This window comes from Arachis ipaensis, chromosome B9 (assembly GCF_059453495.1).
Source record: "Arachis ipaensis isolate K30076 ecotype BB chromosome B9, ASM5945349v1, whole genome shotgun sequence".
Taxonomy (NCBI): domain Eukaryota; kingdom Viridiplantae; phylum Streptophyta; class Magnoliopsida; order Fabales; family Fabaceae; genus Arachis; species Arachis ipaensis.
Window position 1 is genome coordinate 64,089,479 of NC_142444.1, and position 21,868 is coordinate 64,111,346.

The 21,868-nt window shown below is 34.9% G+C and overlaps 1 protein-coding gene and 1 pseudogene across 1 annotated transcript; both read right to left on the reverse strand.

Annotated features, from left to right (window-relative positions):
• Window positions 1–1,167: 1,167 nt before the first annotated feature.
• LOC148544898 (uncharacterized) lies at window positions 1,168–1,680 on the reverse strand. Its single transcript, XM_088498475.1, is given in 1 exon segment — window positions 1,168–1,680. A coding segment is annotated over 1 exon segment (513 nt).
• A 16,970-nt stretch (window positions 1,681–18,650) lies between these two features.
• On the reverse strand, window positions 18,651–19,216 carry LOC107615615 (uncharacterized; annotated as a pseudogene).
• Window positions 19,217–21,868: the final 2,652 nt, after the last annotated feature.

Consider the following 21,868-nt stretch of genomic DNA (forward strand, 5'->3'; position numbering starts at 1 on the left):
CACCAACTCAATTGCGAATTCAACTTTTCGGTTAGGTGGAAATTCATTAATATCATCCGGAAACACATATGAAAATTCACATACAACCGGAATCTGCTCTAAACTCTGATCATCACCTGATACTCCCACAGTTAATAACATGATACCCTGGCATTCTGTTCCATAACATTTTACTATCATAGAATTCAAATAGTAACTATTCACTACAACCGGTGCTTCTGACCCTTCCGGCATAAACTGTACTGACTTTTCAGAACAATCAAGCAAAACATGATTCTTGGATAACCAATCCAATCCCAAGATGAGATCAAGACCAGTCATAGGCAAACAAATCAAATCATGTACAAATTCACGCTGTTGTACTCGAAAGGGAACTTGTTGACATCCTATCCTAGTCACCATAGCTTCATGAGTAGCATTATATACTTTCAAATCATAACCTAAAACCACCATTCTCAATCCTAACTCATTGGCCTTTTCAAATGCAATAAATGAATGAGTTGCTCCTGAATCAAATAAAGCATTTAAGATTTTACCAGTCATTTCACAATTACCTCTAATCAGTGTCTTAGATCCCTCAGCACCTACTGTAGAAGTAGTGTATACTCTCCCCGGCTGCTGCACCCTACCAGCCTCATACTTCTTCTTCTCTGGGAAATTAGTGGCCATATGCCCGGGCTGTCCACAGGAATAGCATACTCCAAGTCCCAATCTGCACAGAACTCCAGGGTGATACTTTCCGCACCTCTGACAATTTAGATCCTGCTGTGGCTGCTTCCCAAACCTTCTTCCTTGATTGACGTTAGTATTCGGCCTTCTGTAATTATCCTGGCCCTGAGTCTGATGTGGAACAAAGCCTCCACGCTTAAAATTCCTACCTCTCGGAGCAAAGTTCCTCCTTGAAGGCCTCTGAAAAGGCACCCTCAAACTTCCTTTCTCTGCTACTGCCTTTCTCACACAATCTTCAGCCACCCTACTCTTATTCACCAATTCAAAAAATACTCTGATCTCCATTGGGACAACGAAGCTCAGAATATTGCTCCAAAGACCTTCCTCATATTTAATACACTTCCATTCAGTAAAATCTTCAGGCGCACCTTGACAGATACGAGAAAAGCGACATAACTCCTCAAATCTGCTAGTATACTCAGCAACAGTCATATGTCCCTACTTTAACTGCATCAGTTCAAGTTCCTTGGCATTTCTGGCTGAATTAGGAAAATATTTCTTATAGAATTCTGTTCGAAAAACCTCCCAAGGAATCACAGCACCATCAGGCTGCAGGATACGTCGGGTTCCCTGCCACCAATACTGAGCTTCGCCTTGCAACTGATAAGTTCCAAATTCAACCCATTGCTCTTCAGGAACCTGTTAGGCCTGTAATGCCTATTCCATAGTCTGAATCCAATTATCTGCATCGGTGGGATTTGAGGTTCCCCTGAAGGTCGGAAGGCGAACTTTCAGAAATGTAGCAAGTGTCATAGGACCGTCCTCATCATTATTGTTCCCATGATTACCCTGGTTTATCTGATTACCCAATGCCTCAGCTGTCGCCTGCATAGCTGCAGCCATATTTCCTAGGGCAGCCATAAAGTCTACTGGATCAGTCCCTATGGGAACAGGAGTAACGGTGCCTGTCCTACATCTACCTCGCCCGCGACCGCGTTCGCGAGTCGACATCTGGTCCTTATACACACCAAACAAGTGATATTAAGTTGATCAGTCTCAATATTGCAGGTCTAATACTTTAAGCTCCAAATGCATGCTCACAAACATTTATGCCATATATATCAGTCAGATATCCTAATAGCACATAAACACATACACAGAGAATGTACAAAAGCACAATCAGTCCGTCTTTCAGGCTCTATAGGAACGAACTGCTCTGATACCATAATGTAACACCCTACCACACTAACCTTTATGCTTAAGTCATAAAACAGAGGTGGTGTGGTATTACGACCTCTAAAATAAAATGAGTATATATATATAATAGCAGAAGAATTATAATATGCTAGGAGCCTTTTAGAATAGAGGGAATAAAAATCGTGAAATAAAAGCACAATGCTCAAGGTACGAGTGAACTTATGTATTAAGAAAACCATAATTATTAACATAAGATGACAGAAGTAGGAATTGAGTGCCAAAGATACAAAATAACAAGCTCCTAACTCAGCTTGCGAAGTCAAGACTGGCCAGAGAATATTTACACATATATACATACATATCCAAAACCCAAAAGTACATATACACAATCCTGCCTCTCCATAAACCTCTAAGAGGATCCAAAAGGAACAAGTTATGCAGAGAGAAAACTAAGTACATATATATATATATAATATATATATATATATATATATACATCACTGTACAGCAAAACTACCCAGTAACCACTCCGCTTCAAGAGTCCAGACGCCTAACGAGATGCCTCTCGGCCTGCATTTGAAAAATAACAACATAGTAAGGAATGAGAACCGGAGGTTCTCAGTGTGGTAAAGGTGCCACACACATAATATATAAGGTCCTGGGAATGCCAGAGGCAGACACTCAGATTATAGAGCTTAAAGTATTAAATAGGAGCCATAAAAGGTGGTTTTCTAAGAATATTTAAACCTAACCTAACTTAACCTTAAATCTAAATCCCATACTGCCATTCTTCCAAACCTCCAACTCCATCATGCATTTCACAGACAGATAAACAGATAAAGGCAAGCACAAGAAGGTTACAAATACTGCAAGAAACAAATTCACATTTAACATGGAAAGTACATTTAGGCACACCCAATTAAAGCACAAGCAAGTAATTCAAGTAATATGCATATGATGCATGCCTATCCTATGGCTGATGAGGGTCATCTGTCGGTTATCCAGCCAACCATACAAGTTTGAAAATACTTAGACTGTCCCCCGACGTGCATCCCCAAGAGTCTTTGCATAGTTTTTCTCATATAATTAATATTGCTCAATGGGGTTACATTCCCGGGAATTTATATAGTGTCCGGTCACACTTACGTCGTAGGGTCAACAGAGTATCGAATTTTCTACCTGGTACACGTGGTGGAAAGCCATGGCACTTTATCCAGGGAATCTCGTATCTCAGATTATTAAAATTCATAAGCCATATAAATAATTCAATTATAATTTATCAACATCCACATCATTCTCAATCGCATCTCATTCATCATCATACATCAATCAAATTTAATCCTTATCCTTCATTATCACACCTCCCATTCCATCCACCAATAGTTCCAATTCAAAACATAATTCATTCTTTTCTAAATGAATCAAACTTAAAACATGCTCATTTTCTTAATAACTTAAAATCAAACCTTATAACCTTTAAATCTAAATCTTTTTAAATAATCATATAAACAAATCTCTAATTTTTATAAAATTTTGGTAGCATCTCCTCTAAAACTCAGACTTTGCCACACTTTTCGGGTCCAAACCTGCATTCTTTTCAATTCAACATACCCTTCCTCATCATGATAATAATCACCACAATAAATCTACCTCAGATCAACAATTAAACTCATACAATATTCAAATCCAACAACCAAAATTCAACTAAGAATCATAGTTCTGAAATCCTAGGCTTTTAATACAAAATACCTCAATATCACAACAACCTCCACAATAATTATACCTCAAATCAATAATTCACCAAATCACCATTTAATTAACAAGCACCAAACCAACCATGTTCATCAACAGGATACTAAGTATTAAATATTAGTACACGGAATCATGCTCTCACACTTTTCATACAACTCTGTGCAACTAACCAGCAAGTGTACTGGGTCGTCAAAGTAATACCTTACGTGAGTAAGGGTCGATCCCACGGAGATTGTCGGCTTGAAGCAAGCTATGGTCATCCTTGTAAGTCTCAGTCAGGCGGATTTAATTGGTTATGAGGTATTGATAATAAAAATATAATTAAAAAAGAAAATAAGATAGAAATACTTATGTAATTCATTGGTGCGATTTCAGATAAGCGTATGGAGATGCTTTGTTACTTCTGAACCTCTGCTTTCCTACTGCCTTCTTCCAACCATGCGTTACCTCCTTCCATGGCAAGCTGTATGATCCTCTCAGATGAAAACAAATCCATCTGCAGGAATAGGACCATTGTCCTTTTGCGCACTGTCACTTGCGCCCCACATTCATAGGTTTGAAGCTCGTCATAGTCATCCCTTCCCAGATCCTACTTGGAATACCACAGACAAGATTTAGACTTTCCGGATCTCAGGATGCTACCAATGGTTCTAGCCTATACCACGAAGACTCTGATCTCATGGAATGGAAGGCTCTGTTGTCAGGAGAGGCAACCATGCGTCGTGAACCAGGAGGCCAAGAGATACACACTCAAGCTGTTGCAGATAGAACGGAAGTGGTTGTTAGGCACGCGTTCATAAGTGAGAATGATAATGAGTCTCACGGGTCATCACATTCATCAGATTGAAGTACGAGAGTATATCTTAGAGAAGAAGTAGGCGTGAATTGAATAGAAAACAGTAGTAATTGCATTAATTCATGAAGAACAGCAGAGCTCCACACCTTAATCTATGGGGTGTAGAAAGTCTACCGTTGAAAATACATAAGTGATGAAGGTTCAGGCATGGTCGAATGGCCAGCCCCCTAAACGTGATCAATAGATCAAAAGTTATACAAAGATAGTCTCAATGATCTGAAGATGAAAATACAATAGTGAAAGGTCCTATTTATAATGAACTAGTAGCCTAGGGTTTACAGAAATAAGTAAATGATGCAGAAATCCACTTCCAGGGCCCACTTGGTGTGTGCTTGGGCTGAGCATTGAAGCTTTCATGTGCATAGGCTTTTCTTGGAGTTAAACGCCAGCTTTGGTGCCAGTTTGGACGTTTAACTCCAATTCTGGTGCCAGTTTGGGCGTTTTACGCCAGAAATTTTAGGCTGATTTTGAACGCCGATTTGGGCCATCAAATCTCGGGCAAAGTATAAACTATTATATATTGCTGGAAAGCCCAGGATGTCTACCTTTCAACGCAATTAAGAGCACACAAATTGGGCTTCTGTGGCTCCAGAAAATCCACTTCGAGTGCAAGGAGGTCAGAATCCAACAACATCTGCAGTCCTTTTTCAGCCTCTGAATCAGATTTTTGCTCAGGTCCCTCAATTTCAGCCAGAAAATACCTGAAATCACAGAAAAACACACAAACTCATAGTAAAATCCAGAAATTTGATTTTTATCTAAAAACTACTAATTATATACTAAAAATTAACTAAATCATACTAAAAACTACCTAAAAACAATGCTAAAAAGCGTATAAATTATCCGCTCATCACAACACCAAAATTAAATTGTTGCTTGTCCCCAAGCAACTAAAAATAAAATAGGATAAAAAGAAGAGAATATACAATAAATTCCAAAAACATCTATGAAGATTAGTCTTAATTAGATGAGCAGGGCTATTAGCTTTTTGCTTCTGAACAATTTTGGCATCTCACTTTATCCTTTGAAGTTCAGAATGATTGGTATCTATAGGAACTCAGAATTTAGATAGTGTTATTGATTCTCCTAGTTCAGTATGTTGATTCTTGAACACAGTTACTTTATGAGTCTTGGCCGTGACCCTAAGCATTTTATTTTCTAGTATTACCACCGGATACATAAATGCCACAGACACATAACTGGGTGAACCTTTTCAGATTGTGACTCATCTTTGCTAAAGTCCCCAGTTAGAGGTGTCCAGAGCTCTTAAGCACACACTTTTTTTTTTTTGCTTTGGACCACGACTTTAACCGCTCAGTCTCAAGCTCTTCACTTGACACCTTCATGCCACAAGCACATAGTTAGGTACAGCTTGGTTTAGCCGCTTAGGCCAGGATTTTATTCCTGTGGGTCCTCCTATCCATTAATGCTCAAAGCCTTGGATCCTTTTTCTACCCTTGCCTTTTGGTTTAAAGGGTTACTGGCTTTTTCTGCTTGCTTTTTCTCTTTTTTTCCCTTTTCTTTGCATTTTTTTCTGCAAGCTTTTCATTGCTTTTTCTTGCTTCAAGAATCAATTATATGATTTTTCAGATTATTAAATAACATTTCTCCTTTTTCATCATTCTTTCAAGAGCCAATAATTTTAACATTCATAAACAACAAATTCAAAATTATGCACTGTTCAAGCATTCATTTAGAAAACAAGAGGTATTGCCACCACATCAAAATAATTAAACTAATTTCAAGATAGAATTCGAAACCATGTACTTCTTGTTCTTTTGCAATTAAAAACATTTTTCATTTAAGAAAGGTGAATGATTCATAGGACATTCATAGCTTTAAGGTATAGACACTAAGACACTAATGATCATGTAATAAAGACACAAACATAGACAAAACATAAAGCATATAATTCGAAAAATAGAAAAATAAGAACAAGAAAATTAAAGAACGGGTCCACCTTAGTGATGGCAGCTAGTTCTTCCTCTTGAAGATCTCATGGAGTGCTTGAGCTCCTCTATGTCTCTTCCTTGCCTTTGTTGCTCTTCCCTCATGGCTGTTTGATCCTTTCTAATTTCATGGAGAATAATGGAGTGTTCTTGGTGCTCTATTCTTAGTTGTTCCATGTTGGAACTTAGTTCTCCTAAAGAGGTGTTGATTTTCCCCCCAATAGTTTTGTGGGGGAAAATGCATCCCTTAAGGCATCTCAGGGATTTCTTGATGAGGGACTTCCTCATGTTCTTGTTGAGGTTCATAAGAGGACTCTCTTATTTGCTCCATCCTCTTTTTAGTGATGGGCTTATCTTCTTCCATGAGGATATCTTCCTCTATGACAATTCCAGCTAAATTGCATAGGTGGAAGATGAGATGAGGGAAGGCTAACCTTGCCAAAGTGGAGGTTTTGTCAGCCACTTTGTAGAGTTCTAGAGATATGACCTCATGAACTTCTACTTCCTCTCCAATCATGATGCTATGGATCATGATAGCCCGATCTATAGTCACTTCGGATCGGCTGCTAGTGGGAATGATGGAGCGTTGGATAAATTCCAACTATCCTCTAGCCACGGGTTTAAGGTCATGCCTTCTCAATTGAACCGGCTTGCCTTTGGAGTCTCTTTTCCAATGAGCTCCTTCCACACATATGTCCATGAGGACTTGGTCCAACCTTTGATCAAAGTTGACCCTTCTAGTGTAGGGGCGTGCATCTCCTTGCATCATTGGCAAGTTGAATGCCAACCTTACATTTTCCGGACTGAAATCTAAGTATTTCTCCCGAACCATTGTAAGCCAATTCTTTGGATTCAGGTTCACACTTTGATCATAATTTTTGGTGACCCATGCATTAGCATAGAACTCTTGAACCATTAAGATTCTGACTTGTTGAATGGGGTTGGTGAGAACTTCCCAACCTCTTTTTCGAATCTCAAGTTGGATCTCCGGATACTCATTCCTTTTGAGTATGAAAGGGACCTCAGGGATCACCTTCTTCTTGGCCACAACTTCATAGAAGTGGTCTTGATAGATCTTTGAGATGAATCTCTCCATCTTCCTTGACTCAGAGGTGGAAGCTTTTGCCTTCTCTTTCCTCTTTCTAGAGGTTTCTCCGGTCTTAGGTGACATAAATAGTTATGGAAAAACAAAAAGTAATGCTTTTACCACACCAAACTTAGAAGGTTTGCTCGTCCTCGAGCAAAAGAAGAAAGAAGGGAGGAGAATAAGAAAAGAATGGAGGAGATGGAGAGGTGTGAGTGGTTTGGCCAAAAGGGGAGAAAGAAGTGTTTATGATGTGTGAAAATGAAGGAGGGATAAGGGGTTTATATAGGAGTGAAGAGAGAGGTAAGGTTCGTGTATTAGGGGTTGGGTTTGGGAGGGAAAAAATTTGAATTTTGAATTGTGAGGTGAGTGTTATGGGGGAGAGAATTGGAGGTGATTGGAGAGGGGTATTTGAGGAAAGGTGTTATGGGAAGGTGTGAAAAAGAGAGAGAGAGAGAGAGAGAGAGAGAGAGAGAGAGAGTTGAGGTAGGTGGAGATCCTGTGGGGTCCACAGATCCTGAGGTGTCAAGGATTTCTTATCCCTGCACCATTTTGGGCATGTAAATGCCCCTTGGAGTGCCAATCCTGGCGTTAAACGCCAGGTTACTGCCCATTTCTGGCATTTAACGCTAGCTTTTCTCCCTTTTCTGGCGTTAAACACCAACTTTTCTTCCCTTTCTGGCGTTTAAACGCCAATCTGGTGCCCTTTTCTGGCATTAAACGCCCAAAATGGTGCCAGACTGGGCGTTTAACGCCCATTCTGCTACCCTTACTGGCGTTTAAACACCACTAAACTCATCCTCCAGGGTGTGCTATTTTCAATGCTATTTTTTATTTTAGCTTTTGTTTTTGTGACTCCACATGATCATCATCCTAAAGAAAACATAAAATAACAATAGAAAGTTAACATAGATAAGTAAAAATTGAGTTGCCTCCCAACAAGCGCTTCTTTAATGTCAATAGCTTGATAGTGGGCTCTCATAGAGCCTCACAGATACTCAGAGCATGATGATGCCCTCCCAACACCAAACTTAGAGTTTGAATGTGGGGGCTCTGTTTGACTCTGCATTGAGAGAAGCTTATCAAGCTTCTTCTCCATGTGTACAGAAGGAGATTCTTTAGTTTTAAACACAAGGTAGTCCTCATTCACTTGAAGAACCAACTCTCCTCTGTCAACATCAATCACAGCTTTTGCTGTGGCTAGGAAGGGTCTGCCAAGGATGATGGATTCATCCTTACTCTTCCCAGTGTCCAGGATTATAAAGTCAGCAGGGATGTAAAGGCCTTCAACCTTTACCAAGACATCCTCTACAAGTCCATAAGCCTGTTTTCTTGAATTGTCTGCCATCTCTAGTGAGATTCTTGCAGCTTGCACCTCAAGGATCCCTAGTTTCTCCATTACAGAGAGGGGCATGAGGTTTATACTTGACCCAAGGTCACACAGAGCATTCTCAAAGGTCATGGTGCCTATGGTACAAGGTATTAAGAATTTTCCAGGATCTGGTTTCTTTTGAGGTAATGTCTGCCTAATCAAGTCATTCAGTTCATTGGTGAGCAAGGGGGTTCATCCTCCCAAGTCTCATTACCAAATAACTTGGCATTCAGCTTCATGATTGCTCCAAGGTACATAGCAACTTGCTCTTCAATAATATCTTCATCTTTTTCAGAGGAAGAATACTCATCAGAGCTCATGAATGGCAGAAGTAGGTTCAATGGAATCTCTATGGTCTCTGTATGAGTCTCAGATTCCCTTGGTTCCTCAAAGGGGAACTTCTTTTCGTTCAGAGGACATCCCATGAGGTTTTTCTCACTGGAAATCATGTCCTCCTTACTTTCTCCAGGTTCGGCCATGTTAGTCATGGTTATGGCCTTGCACTCTCTCTTGGGATTTTTTTCTGTATTGCTTGGGAGGGTGCTAGGAGGAGTTTCAGTAATTCTCTTACTCAGCTGACCCACTTGTGCATCCAAATTTCTAATGGAAGATCTTGTTTTGTTCATGAAACTTAGTGTGGTCTTAGATAGATCAGAGACTATGGTTGCTAAGCCAGAACGGTTCTGCTCAGAATTCTCTGTCTGTTGCTGAGAAGATGATGGAAAAGGTTTGCAATTGCCAAACCTGTTTCTTCTACCATTATTGTTGTTGAAGCCTTGTTGAGGCTTCTGTTGGTCCTTCCATGAGAGATTTGGATAATTTCTCCATGAAGGATTATAGGTGTTTCCATAGGGTTCCCCCATGTAATTCACCTCTTCCACTCCAAGGTTCTCAGGATCATAAGCTTCTTCAGAAGAAGAAGCTTCTTTATTACTGCTGGATGCAGCTTGCATTCCAGCCAGACTCTGAGAAATCATATTGACTTGCTGAGTCAATATTTTATTCTGAGCCAGTATGGCATTCAGAGTATCAATCTCCAAAACTTTTTTTTCTAAGTTGTCCCATTATTCACAGGATTTCCTTCAGAAGTGTACATGAATTGGTTATTTGAAACCATTTCAATGAGTTCCTGAGCTTCTTCAGGCATTTTCTTCAGATGAAGAGATCCACCAGCAGAGTTGTCCAATGACATCTTGGACAGTTCAGACAGACCATCATAGAATATGCATATGATGCTCCATTCTGAAAGCATGCCAGAAGGACACCTTCTGATCAATTGTTTGTATCTTTCCCAAGCTTCATATAGGGATTCGCCTTCCTTCTGTCTGAAGGTCTGGACTTCCACTCTAAGCTTACTCAATTTTTGAGGTGGAAAGAACTTTGTCAAGAAGGCATTGACCAGCTTTTCCCAAGAGTTCAGGCTTTCTTTAGGTTGTGAGTCCAACCATGTCCTAGCTCTGTCTCTTACAGCAAAAGGGAAGAGCATGAGTTTGTAGACCTCAGGGTCAACCCCATGGGTCTTAACAGTGTCACAGATTTGTGAGAATTCAGCTAAAAACTGATGAAAATCTTCCAATGGAAGTCCATGATAATTGCAATTCTGCTGCATTAGAGAAACTAATTGAGGCTTAAACTCAAAGTTGTTTGCTCCAATTGCAGGAATTGAGATGCTCCTTCCACAGAAGTCAGAAGATGGTGCAATGAAGTCACCAAGCATCTTCCTTGCATTGTTGGCATTGTTGTTATTTTCGGCTGCCATGTCTTCTTCCTTTTCGAAAATTTCTGTCAGGTCCTCTCCAGAGAGTTGTGCTTTAGCTTCTCTTAGCTTCCTCTTCAAGGTCCTTTCAGGTTCAAGATCAGCTTCAACAAGAATGCCTTTGTCCTTGTTCCTGCTCATAAGAAAGAGAAGAAAACAAGAAGGTATGTGATCATCTATGTCACAGTATAGAGATTCCTTGAGGTGTCAGAGGAAAACAAGAATAGAGGGATAAGGTAGGTAGATAAGAATTCGAACATATAAAGAAGGAGAGAGAGTCCGAATTGCTAATTAAAGAGGAGTGTCAGTCCTTAAATAGAAGAAGGTGAGGAGGGGAAAAATTTTTGAAAACAAATTTTTAAATAAAACTAAAGATTTTTAAAATAATTAAAAAGAATTTTGAAAAAGTGGTTGATGGTTTTTCAAAAATTAAAAGTGAGAAAGTGGTTAGGTGATTTTGAAGAAGATTTTGAAATCAGTAATCAAAAAGATATGATTGAAAATTATTTTGAAAAAGAAGGGGTTGAGAGAATATGATTGAGAAGATATGATTGAAAAATAATTTTAAAAATTTTTAAATTAATGATATGATTGAGAAGATATGATTGGAAATTAATGACTTGGCTAACAAGAAATTTAAAAGATATTATTCTAAAATTCAAATATTGAACCTTTCTTAGCAAGGAAGTAACAAACTTGAAATTTTTGAATCAAATCATTAATTGGTAGCCAGGATTTTCAAAAATAGTGAGAGAAAAATAGAAAAAGATTTGATTTTGAAAAAGATATGATTTGAAAAGGATTTGATTTTGAAAAATTATGAAGATTTGAAAAAGATTTGAATTAAAAACTAACTTACCTCCCTTGTGTTGTCCTGGCGTTTAACGCCCATTTGGCTACCTCCTTGGGCGTTTAACACCCAGCCAGGTACCTTGGCTGGCGTTTAAACGCCAGAATTCCTTCTTCACTGGGCGTTTTGAACGCCCAGCTTTTTCTCTGTGATTCCTCTGCTGTATGTTCTGAGTCTTTAATTCTCTGTATTATTGACTTGAAAGACATAATTTTTGAAAAAAAATTTAGAAAAGAAAGACATGCAAGACACAAAACTTAGAAATTTTCATATTAGAGACACTAACAAATTGAGAATGCACATGAGAAACAACAAAAGACACAAAACAAGAGAATTGAAACATCAGACCCAAGAAAATCATCAAGAACAACTTGAATATCAATGAAGAACATAATGCATATATTTTAGAAGAATGCAAGAAAATTAAAAATATGCAAAATACCAAACTTAAAATGTGACACTAGACTCAAACAAGAAACACAAATTATTTTTTATTTTCATGTTTTATTAAATTTTTTTGTATTTTTCAAAAATTATTTGGAAAAAGAAAAAATAAGGATTTCAAAATTTTTAATAAGATTTCCAGGAATCATGCAATGTTAGTCTAAAGCTTCAGCCTAAAAAGATTAGACATGGCTAGCCAAGTTTCAGCAGGACATTACATACAACAGCCAAATTGATGGGAATCAATTAGCTCCTGAGATGATAAAAGCATCATCTGAAACTCTAGAATTCATTCTTAAAAATTCTGAAGATATAGAATAATTTATTTTTTTTGTTTTTTGAAAATTTTTTGAAAATAAAAAGCTTTAAAAATAAAATAAAATTACCTAATCTGAGCAACAAGATGAACTGTCAGTTGTCCAAACTCGAACAATCCCCGGCAACGGCGCCAAAAACTTGGTACACAGAATCGTGCTCTCACACTTTTCACACAATTCTGTGCAACTAACCAGCAAGTGCACTGGGTCGTCCAAGTAATACCTTACGTGAGTAAGGGTCGATCCCACGAAAATTGTCGGCTTGAAGCAAGCTATGGTCATCCATGTAAGTATCAGTCAGGCGGATTCAATTGGTTATGAGGTATTGATAATAAAAATATAATTAAAACAGAAAATAAGATAGAAATACTTATGTAATTCATTGGTGGGATTTCAGATAAGCATATGGAGATGCTTTGTTGCTTCTGAACCTCTGCTTTCCTACTTCCTTCTTCCAACCATGCGTTACCTCCTTCCATGGCAAGCTGTATGATCCTCTCGGATGAAAACAAATCCATCTGTGCTGTCACCGCAGGGCTAATCATCTGTCGGTTCCCGCTAGCGTCGGAATAGGACCATTGTCCTTTTGCGCACTGTCACTTGCGCCCCACATTCGCAGGTTTGAAGCTCGTCACAGTTATCCCTTCCCAAATTCTACTCGGAATACCACAGACAAGGTTTAGACTTTCCAGATCTCAAGAATGCTGCCAATGGTTCTAGCCTATACCACGAAGACTCTGATCACACGGAATGGAAGGCTCTGTTGTCAGGAGAGGCAACCATGCGTCGTGAACCAGGAGGCCAAGAGATACACACTCAACCTGTTGCAGATAGAACGGAAGTGGTTGTCAGGCACGCGTTCATAAGTGAGAATGATGATGAGTGTCACGGGTCATCACATTCATCAGGTTGAAGTACGAGAGTATATCTTAGAAAAGAAGTAGGCGTGAATTGAATAGAAAACAGTAGTAATTGCATTAATTCATGAAGAACAGCAGAGCTCCACACCTTAATCTATGGGGTGTAGAAAGTCTACCGTTGAAAATACATAAGTGATGAAGGTTCAGGCATGGTCGAATGGCCAGCCCCCTAAACGTGATCAATAGATCAAAAGTTATACAAAGATAGTCTCAATGATCTGAAGATGAAAATACAATAGTGAAAGGTCCTATTTATAATGAACTAGTAGCCTAGGGTTTACAGAAATAAGTAAATGATGCAGAAATCCACTTCCAGGGCCCACTTGGTGTGTGCTTGGGCTGAGCATTGAAGCTTTCATGTGCATAGGCTTTTCTTGGAGTTAAACGCCAGCTTTGGTGCCAGTTTGGACGTTTAACTCCAATTCTGGTGCCAGTTTTACGCCAGAAATTTTAGGCTGACTTTGAACGCCGATTTGGGCCATCAAATCTCGAAAAAAGTATGAACTATTATATATTTCTGGAAAGCCCAGGATGTCTACTTTCCAACTCAATTGAGTGCGCGCCAATTGGGTTTCTATGGCTCCAGAAAATCCACTTCGAGTGCAGGGATGTCGGAATCCAACAGCATCTACAGTCCTTTTTCAGCCTCTGAATCAGATTTTTGCTCAGGTCCCTCAATTTCAGCCAGAAAATACCTGAAATCACAAAAAAACACACAAACTCATAGTAAAGCCCAGAAATGTGATTTTTATTTAAAAAATACTAATTATATACTAAAAACTAACTAAATCATACTAAAAACTACCTAAAAACAATGCTAAAAAGCGTATAAATTATCCACTCGTCAAATATACACATGCAATCCTACTTATCCTATGGTCACCTAGCCTAAGTTTTCACAGAACATTATATATTAAATGCAAGAAACCTAAACCATACCTTAGCCGATTCCCAAGTATTATTCCAAGACAATTTTCTTAAAAGAACACAGCCCTCAAAACCTCAACTAATCTACTTCCTCCAAGTTCCAGTATTCACAATTTCGAACTCTAATTATTTATTTTCAACCTAATACACATTCATAACACATATATATATCCAATTTAATACTCAAAGCTCAAATTCAATGAAATTAAAATAAAATTATCGTATCCTCACCTTACCCAAGCTTCGCATAAGCAAGAGTGAACGTTTTCCTCAAGCTAATTGGATCCTAAAACATCAGAAATCAAAGAAATTCAACATTCCTTCTCAAAATTTGAAAATTCGGGGAAAGAAGAGGCTGAGGTGAAATAGAAATTTACCTATAAAATTATTCCGGTAGAAACGTAGAGCTCGACGCAGTGAACGCGTGGCCGCAAATAGTGCAGTAATCGGAACTCGGACGGAGAAGTTACGGCGTACGGAAGATTGCTGTAAGGGTTCGGCGCTACTTCTCTTCCCTGGGTGCTTTACGCTGCATTCAGGTGAAATGTGGGAGAGAAGAGCTGTTGGGCTCATTTAATATGATGGCCCGGTTGGACCGATGGCCCGATTTGGACCCAGTTCAACCGGTTCAACCCGTTCGGTCCAATCTTGGACTGTTTTCTTCGAAATTGGTGTCAAAATTCTTGTTTCGATGAGCTCTATCTTAATTTGATATAATTTTCATATTTCTAATCCTCCTTATTAAAAACTAATTTACTGACTAATTATCTACTAATTAATCGGAGTTTACACCATACTTTGAGGGACTACCCATTCATCCGAACTGTGTGGAATTAGCTTGGTTGACAGGAATTCCCAGGCAAGTTTTCTTAGCCAATCTTTTTAGGAAAATACAAAGTTCAAAAAAGTCTCTCCAAATCAAAATGGAAACTTATGGCCCATTACCTTTATAGCAACCTGCAATACAGCATGGAGATGTAGGAATAAACGTATTTTCAAAGAGGAGAACGCACAGAGCAATCAAGCTTTACAAATGAACAAAGTTCTAACAGAAAATTATGATATGGTTCTTAATCTAATAGAGAAAAGCAAGAAGCTTCTAAGCTTATACAAAGAGGAACAAGTAGGTTGGGAACCACCAGAAGAAGGATGGATCAAATTTAATGTGAATGGATCAGTCTTCAACCAGGAAGCAGAGGAGCTTGCTGCGGATTGTTAAAGGACTTCAGGGGTAGAATGCTTGTGGGCTTCATTATGAATATTGGAACATGTACCATAACGATGCTGAGCTTTGGGGCATATATATTGGAATTAAAATGGCTGTGGAGTTGGGAATCAACATGCTAAATGTGGAATTTGATTCAAGGGTAGCGCTCTCCTTAATCCAAAAGAACTCGATTGAACTTCACACAAATATCTCGAGTGACCTACCAATTCGGTCCTTGTCCATTTCTCAGAATGACAATGCAACTCCTCACAATAAAAACGATCTACTTCGGTTCTTGTCCTCTACTTCGATTCCTGTCCTCTACTTCCGTGATACAACGCGGTTCCTGTGGATGTTTTTCCGTCAACTCTGAACGGAAAATGCTGACGTGTCAGGTTCAGAAATGGACAGGAGCCTAATTGTCTTTAAATTCAAATTGGTTAGGGATTTATTTGTCCTTATTCTTTAAACAATATATTTGTCAAATTATTTTTTTTATCATTATATTAATTTTTTTAATATTTTATTAAATATATGGTATAATAAGTACAAACTAATTAATAAATTATTCAAATTTAAAAATATCATTTATTATGAAACTAAATAAATACTTCTTAAATATAATTTTAAATATATAAATAATAAATATTAAAATACGGTTAATACATTAATAATAATAACTCTATAATATAATATTAGTATTATGATCTAGATATTTTTCACAATAAAATAAAAACTAATAAGCATATTATTTGATATATAGTAAAAAAAATTTTTTTGAGTAATAACAAATTTACTTTTTTTTCTCTCTTTAAACTAAATTAATAAGTCTATTTGATATCTTTGCACTAAAATATACTATGAATAGACTATTAATACTAAATGAAATAAAACATAATATATATATATATTGAAGGCCATTTATAAACTCAATAAACTCAAAGCATTAATAATATTATTAATCTATTAATTTAGTTTAAAGAGATAAAAAAAATTAAATTTGTTATTACTCAAAAAAAATTTATTATATATATCAAATAATGTATTCATTAGTTTTTATTTTATTGTGAAAATTATATAGATCATAATACTAATAATATATCATAGGGATATTATTATTAATGTATTAACCAAATTTTAATATATTTTATTTATATATATTTAAAAATTATATTTAAAAATTATTTATAATAAATAATATTTTTAAATTTAAATAATTTATTAATTAGTTTGTATTTATTATACTATATATTTAATAATTTATTGAAAAAAATATTAATATAATGAATAAAATAAATTTAAAAAAGAATTGTTTAAAGAATAGAAATAAATAAATTTTTAACTAATTTGAATTTAGAAACAATTAGACTTCTATTTATTTCTAAATCTAACACGTCAATATTTTTTCGTTTAAAATTTACGGAAAAATACCTACAAAAATCATGTTGTGTCACAAAAATAAAAAATAAAAACTGAAATAGATATTTTTATTATAAGAGATTGCATTATAATTTTAAAAAATGAACAGGAGCTAAATTAATAGTTAACTCCAAATATCTCCCTAATTCGTTCTATCCAAGAGCTGTTAGTGAAGATTCAGACAATAACAATCAAGCATACCTATAGAAAAGCTCATTCTAGTACAGATTCTCTTGCAAAGGATGCCCAAGACCATCAAATGGGGCTCACTTGCTTCGATGAAGTGCCCTTTGTGCTTCTTCCTCATATTCTCGCTGATAGTAGAAGAGTAGTGGTTCCTAGGATTGCTTTCCACTAATCCAAAAAAAAAAAAATTATTTACAATATAAAAAAATAAATAATACAACATAAAAATATAAATTGTGTTACCTATATTTAAAATATTTATTTAAAAAAAATCCCCCTAAATGTACCCTCCAACGACCACTTCTAAAATGACATGTTATAATTATTAGCTATTAAAAATTTCTAATAGTTAAAACTAAGATATAAGAGACGATAACAAATATGAGAATTTATCATGTTGGCTATGTCTTCATTGCAATTAACGAGATCCTAAAAAGTTAATGTTGTTCTTATCACCAAACAATGTTTTTGGTGCTCGTAACGTTGTCCGTACGTGTCCGGTCTCCCCTAAATTTATTTATTTATTTATTTTTGAGAAAATGACGTTTTCTATTTTTCAGTGATTAAATAATCATAAAATATTTACTTTCTTTTTTAATAAGATTAAAATAATATAATTTTAATTTATTTGATCAAAAATATCTTTAACAATCTTTATAATTATATATAAAATTAGGGATAATTATTTAAATAACAATAATAAAAGAATAATAAATAATTTTTATTATTATTGTAATAAATTTTTATATTTTAAATATTTTATCATATATAAAAAATTGTAACTTGTTCAAAATATGTACTTTAAATTTTTTATATGTTTCACTATTGATGATAAAAATATTAAAAAATTACATTAATAACCATAAAATATATAAACAATTTTAAACTAAATGTTTTTGTAACAAGTTAAAATATTTTATATTATGTAAGAAATTGTTGTTATTATTATTATTATTATTTGAACTCACTAAATAATTATTACTAATTTATATATATAATTACCATGATTATTGATGGTATTTTAGTAAAATAAACTAAAATGTATATTATTTTAATCTTTCAAAAGAAAATATGTATTTTGTAAATAGAGAAAAAGAAATGCTATTTTGACATTTCAAAATGTCATTTTCTTTATTGTTTCCGACCGAATTTCATGCTGCACGGGCTCTATATTTTATTTTATTTTTTTATTATTTTATGATATTGTAGGGAATTGTGTTTAATTTCCTTCTTTTGAACGCGTGTTTATAACCCTTTTTTTTTAACTAAGATACATTTTTTTTCCAATAGATTTGACAAAAAAAATATTTTTTAAATTTAGAAGTAAATACTAAATCAGTATTTTAAAGATATAAAATAGTATTTAATTTTTGTTATTGACAAAATGATTCTCAAAAAATTTTAAAATTTGACAAAAATGACCAACCGTCAATAGAGTTACATGGAGTTAAGATTTAAAGGTGACGTGTTAGTTAACAATTACAATAATTATAAAATTTAATTACTTTTAATTTTTATAATTTTAAAAACACCCCAAATTTCAATTTTTTAAAAATCTTAATCCCCTTTCTTCTGAAAATCTCATCTCTTCCCCTTTCTCATTATCATCCACCAATTTTCTTTCGAAATTAAATCCTCTTCATTTTCATTCGTTGCGGCCTCTACCTTCCTTCTTCTTCTTACTCTTCTAACCAAAGATACTTCTCTAAAATTCAATCCCTTCTTCTCAAGACAAAATCCCTTTTTCATTTCTCATTTTTTTTCTCATATGCCATTAGTTCCTTCAAAAGCTTCTCCACCTTATAGCTCTTCTTCTCCTCTTGATGATGTTGATAACCACTTGACCCACCTGCCAGAACCAAACCCATTCTCAGAATTATCATCAACACAACTCACAAATGGGTCTGCGCTGATGGCACCACCAACATCAATAGCTCCTCCATGATTCAGATCGTAACCAAACTCTAAGTTGAGGTTCAGAGTCCTTGCCTGATTGTTCATGTTGTTGTTGTTGTTGGCATCACCATATTGATACAGAGAAGGATGATTACTCGATTTTCAAATGGGAGGAGAAAGAAGGTTTGAAATAATGTTGTGAGATTATTGAATGGAGTGTTCGTCATCCTCATTGGGAAAATTCACTTTAGCTTTCTTTCCGCGAATCTTACGAGCTTCTCTGTCATAGGTCCTGGCGGCTTCTTTGGTGGTGTTGAAGGCTCCAAGCCAACACATGAGCACCTTTCCTTGGATCGCGAATTTCCGCCATCCATTTTTCCTCTCCACATGCCTTTCCAATCACAAACTGAACCATTGTCTCAAGAACACAGAGTCTTCCATGTGATGCCTCAGCAGCAGATCCCACCCCCTCTATCGCTATTACTACCACCACCACCACCACAATAACTACAACTACAACTACAACTAGAGCCTCGTTAATCACTACCCGATTTCTAAAAATGGCATCGTTGAGAGGAAAAAGAAGAAAAAAGGATATCAGATTTTTAGAAAATGATGATGATTTAGAAAAAGAAATGAGAGTTTTAGGAAAAAAAAAGAGGATTAGTGTTTTTAGAAAAATTAAAATTGGAGTTTTTTTAAATTATAAAAATTAAAAGTAGGTAAATTTTGTAACTATTATAATTGTTAATTGAAACGTCACCTTTAAACTTTAACTTCAGGTAACTTAAATGACGGTTGGTCGTTTCTGTCAAATTTTAAAATTTTTTGGGAATCATTTTGTCAAAAACAAAGATCAAGTACCATTTTGTCAGCGTCAAAATTTTTCGAGTACCAATTTAATATTTATCTCTTAAATTTATTAATGATTACACATTCTCAAAATATTTTAAAATATAACAAAAATAATTAAAAAGTATAATTCTTTTAATAAATGACAAGTGACTTTTGTTTGACAAATTATTTGCGTAATTAATTAAAAATTTTATAGGAATATTTAAATGAATAAAGTTCTACATCCAAACAAAATACTCAATCAAATCTAATCAAGTTGTTATAACCACTTTTAAATTATGCGATTTTTTCTCTGTTTTCTTCTCTTGACCTACTCCTTCTGCTTCTCCATTTCCTCCTCCTCCTCCTTTTAAATTTGTGCACGCAGGTTCTTCTTCTTCTCGTCTCCTCCTCCTCCTCCTCATCCTTCTTTTTCTTCTTCTTCTTTTTCTTTCTCTTTCGTTATCATCATCATCAACAATACCAACATTTTGGTAACATCTTTATTGGTTCTGATTTTTTCTGGTATTATCATTAAATAATTTCGTTTCATTTCTTAGTTTATTTCGGTTCATTTGTGTGTTAATTGAAGTTCATTTGATGCTGCTGATAAGTATTGACCAAATTTTTTATTCTTTAAGTAATTTCGGTTCAATAATTAGTTTAATTGAAGTTAATTTGATCTAGAAATGAATTGGTTGTGTTTTTGTTGATAATTGAGTTTTTTTTACTATTTGTTCAAAACTGAACTAATTTTAGTTCATTTGTGTGTTAATTGAGGTCCACTTAATGCTGCTGATAAGTATTGACCAAATCTTTTAGCAAAGAAGAATAGAATTATTAATTATCACTTTATTCAATTGCATTAGATTTCATTCCATTCCATTCCATTCAATTAGTTCAGTTTTGAACAAGCAATCAAAAAGACTTAATCATAAAAGAAAACACATCGAAGTCATTTTTGGATCTAAATGAACCTCAAATAAACTAAGAAATAAACCAAAATTACTTAAAGAATAAAAAACTTGGTCAATATATAACAGCAGTATCAAGTGAATCTCAATTAACACAAATGGACCGAAATTATTTCAGTTTTGAACAAGCAGTCAAAAGACTTAATCATCAATAAAATCACATCAAATTCATTTTTGGATCCAAATGAACCTCAATTAAAAGGAGAGAAAAAACCGCAGCAACAATAGCAGCGATAAAAGAACGACGATCGAAAGAAAACACACGAAGAAGAAGGTGGAACGCGACGAAGAAGAAGGAAAAACACCAAGAAGAATAAGGAATAACGCGAAGAAGAAGGAACGCGAAGACGAGAAAGTTTGAATAACGCGAAGAAGAAGGAACGCGAAGACGAGAAAGTTTGTGTTAGTGAAGCGCATGTTTACACGCTGGTGTAATGAAAGTGGTTTTTGTTGAGTTTGGACCAACTTAATTAAACTTGATTACCAAAAAACCTAAATGTGTAGTTCAACTATATTTAAATAAAAATTTTTAAAATAAACTGAAAACACAAAATAAAGTCTGATCTTTTGTTTTTCTATTTTGAAAATTATTTTTACTATTGACAAAAAAATTGCAAAATAATAATATTTTTTATCGTGAAATCATCACATTTTTAAAATAAAAATATATTATATTTTTAATTATATTTATAAAAAATCAAATTAAAACTTAATCTCTGAATTGTTTTTGAGATTACATGTTTAACGAACGAATATTTTTGTCAAATTTTAAGATAATTTAAAAAAAAATTGTTAATAACTTTAGAAAGTAACTTTTTCAGCAATTTGACCATTCAGGAGTAATTTTAAATTTTTAATGATTTATCCTCTTTTTTCTCTCTCAATGTCTCTCTCTAGTCTCTTCCTCTTCTCTTCTCTCTCTACTATTTTTTTTTTGTTTTATTTTAATGCTTTGTGATTTCCAAAAATTTAATCTCACAATAATTTTTTTGTGCACCAATCATGTTACTTTAAAATCTTCCAATCACAGAGGAAAAAAACTTCCAATCACATATTAGCACCGTAATAACTACAACTTTCTTATTAATATTCAATTATGTATTATTATATTAATAAAAATAATTAATTTTAAATAAATTACATAAATAATTATCCAAAAAATTAAATATAGTTGTGACTGTTAAAATTGTATATATTTCACGTATTAAAATTAAACTTTTAATTATATAATTATTCCAAATAAAAGTGGCTCAATAATA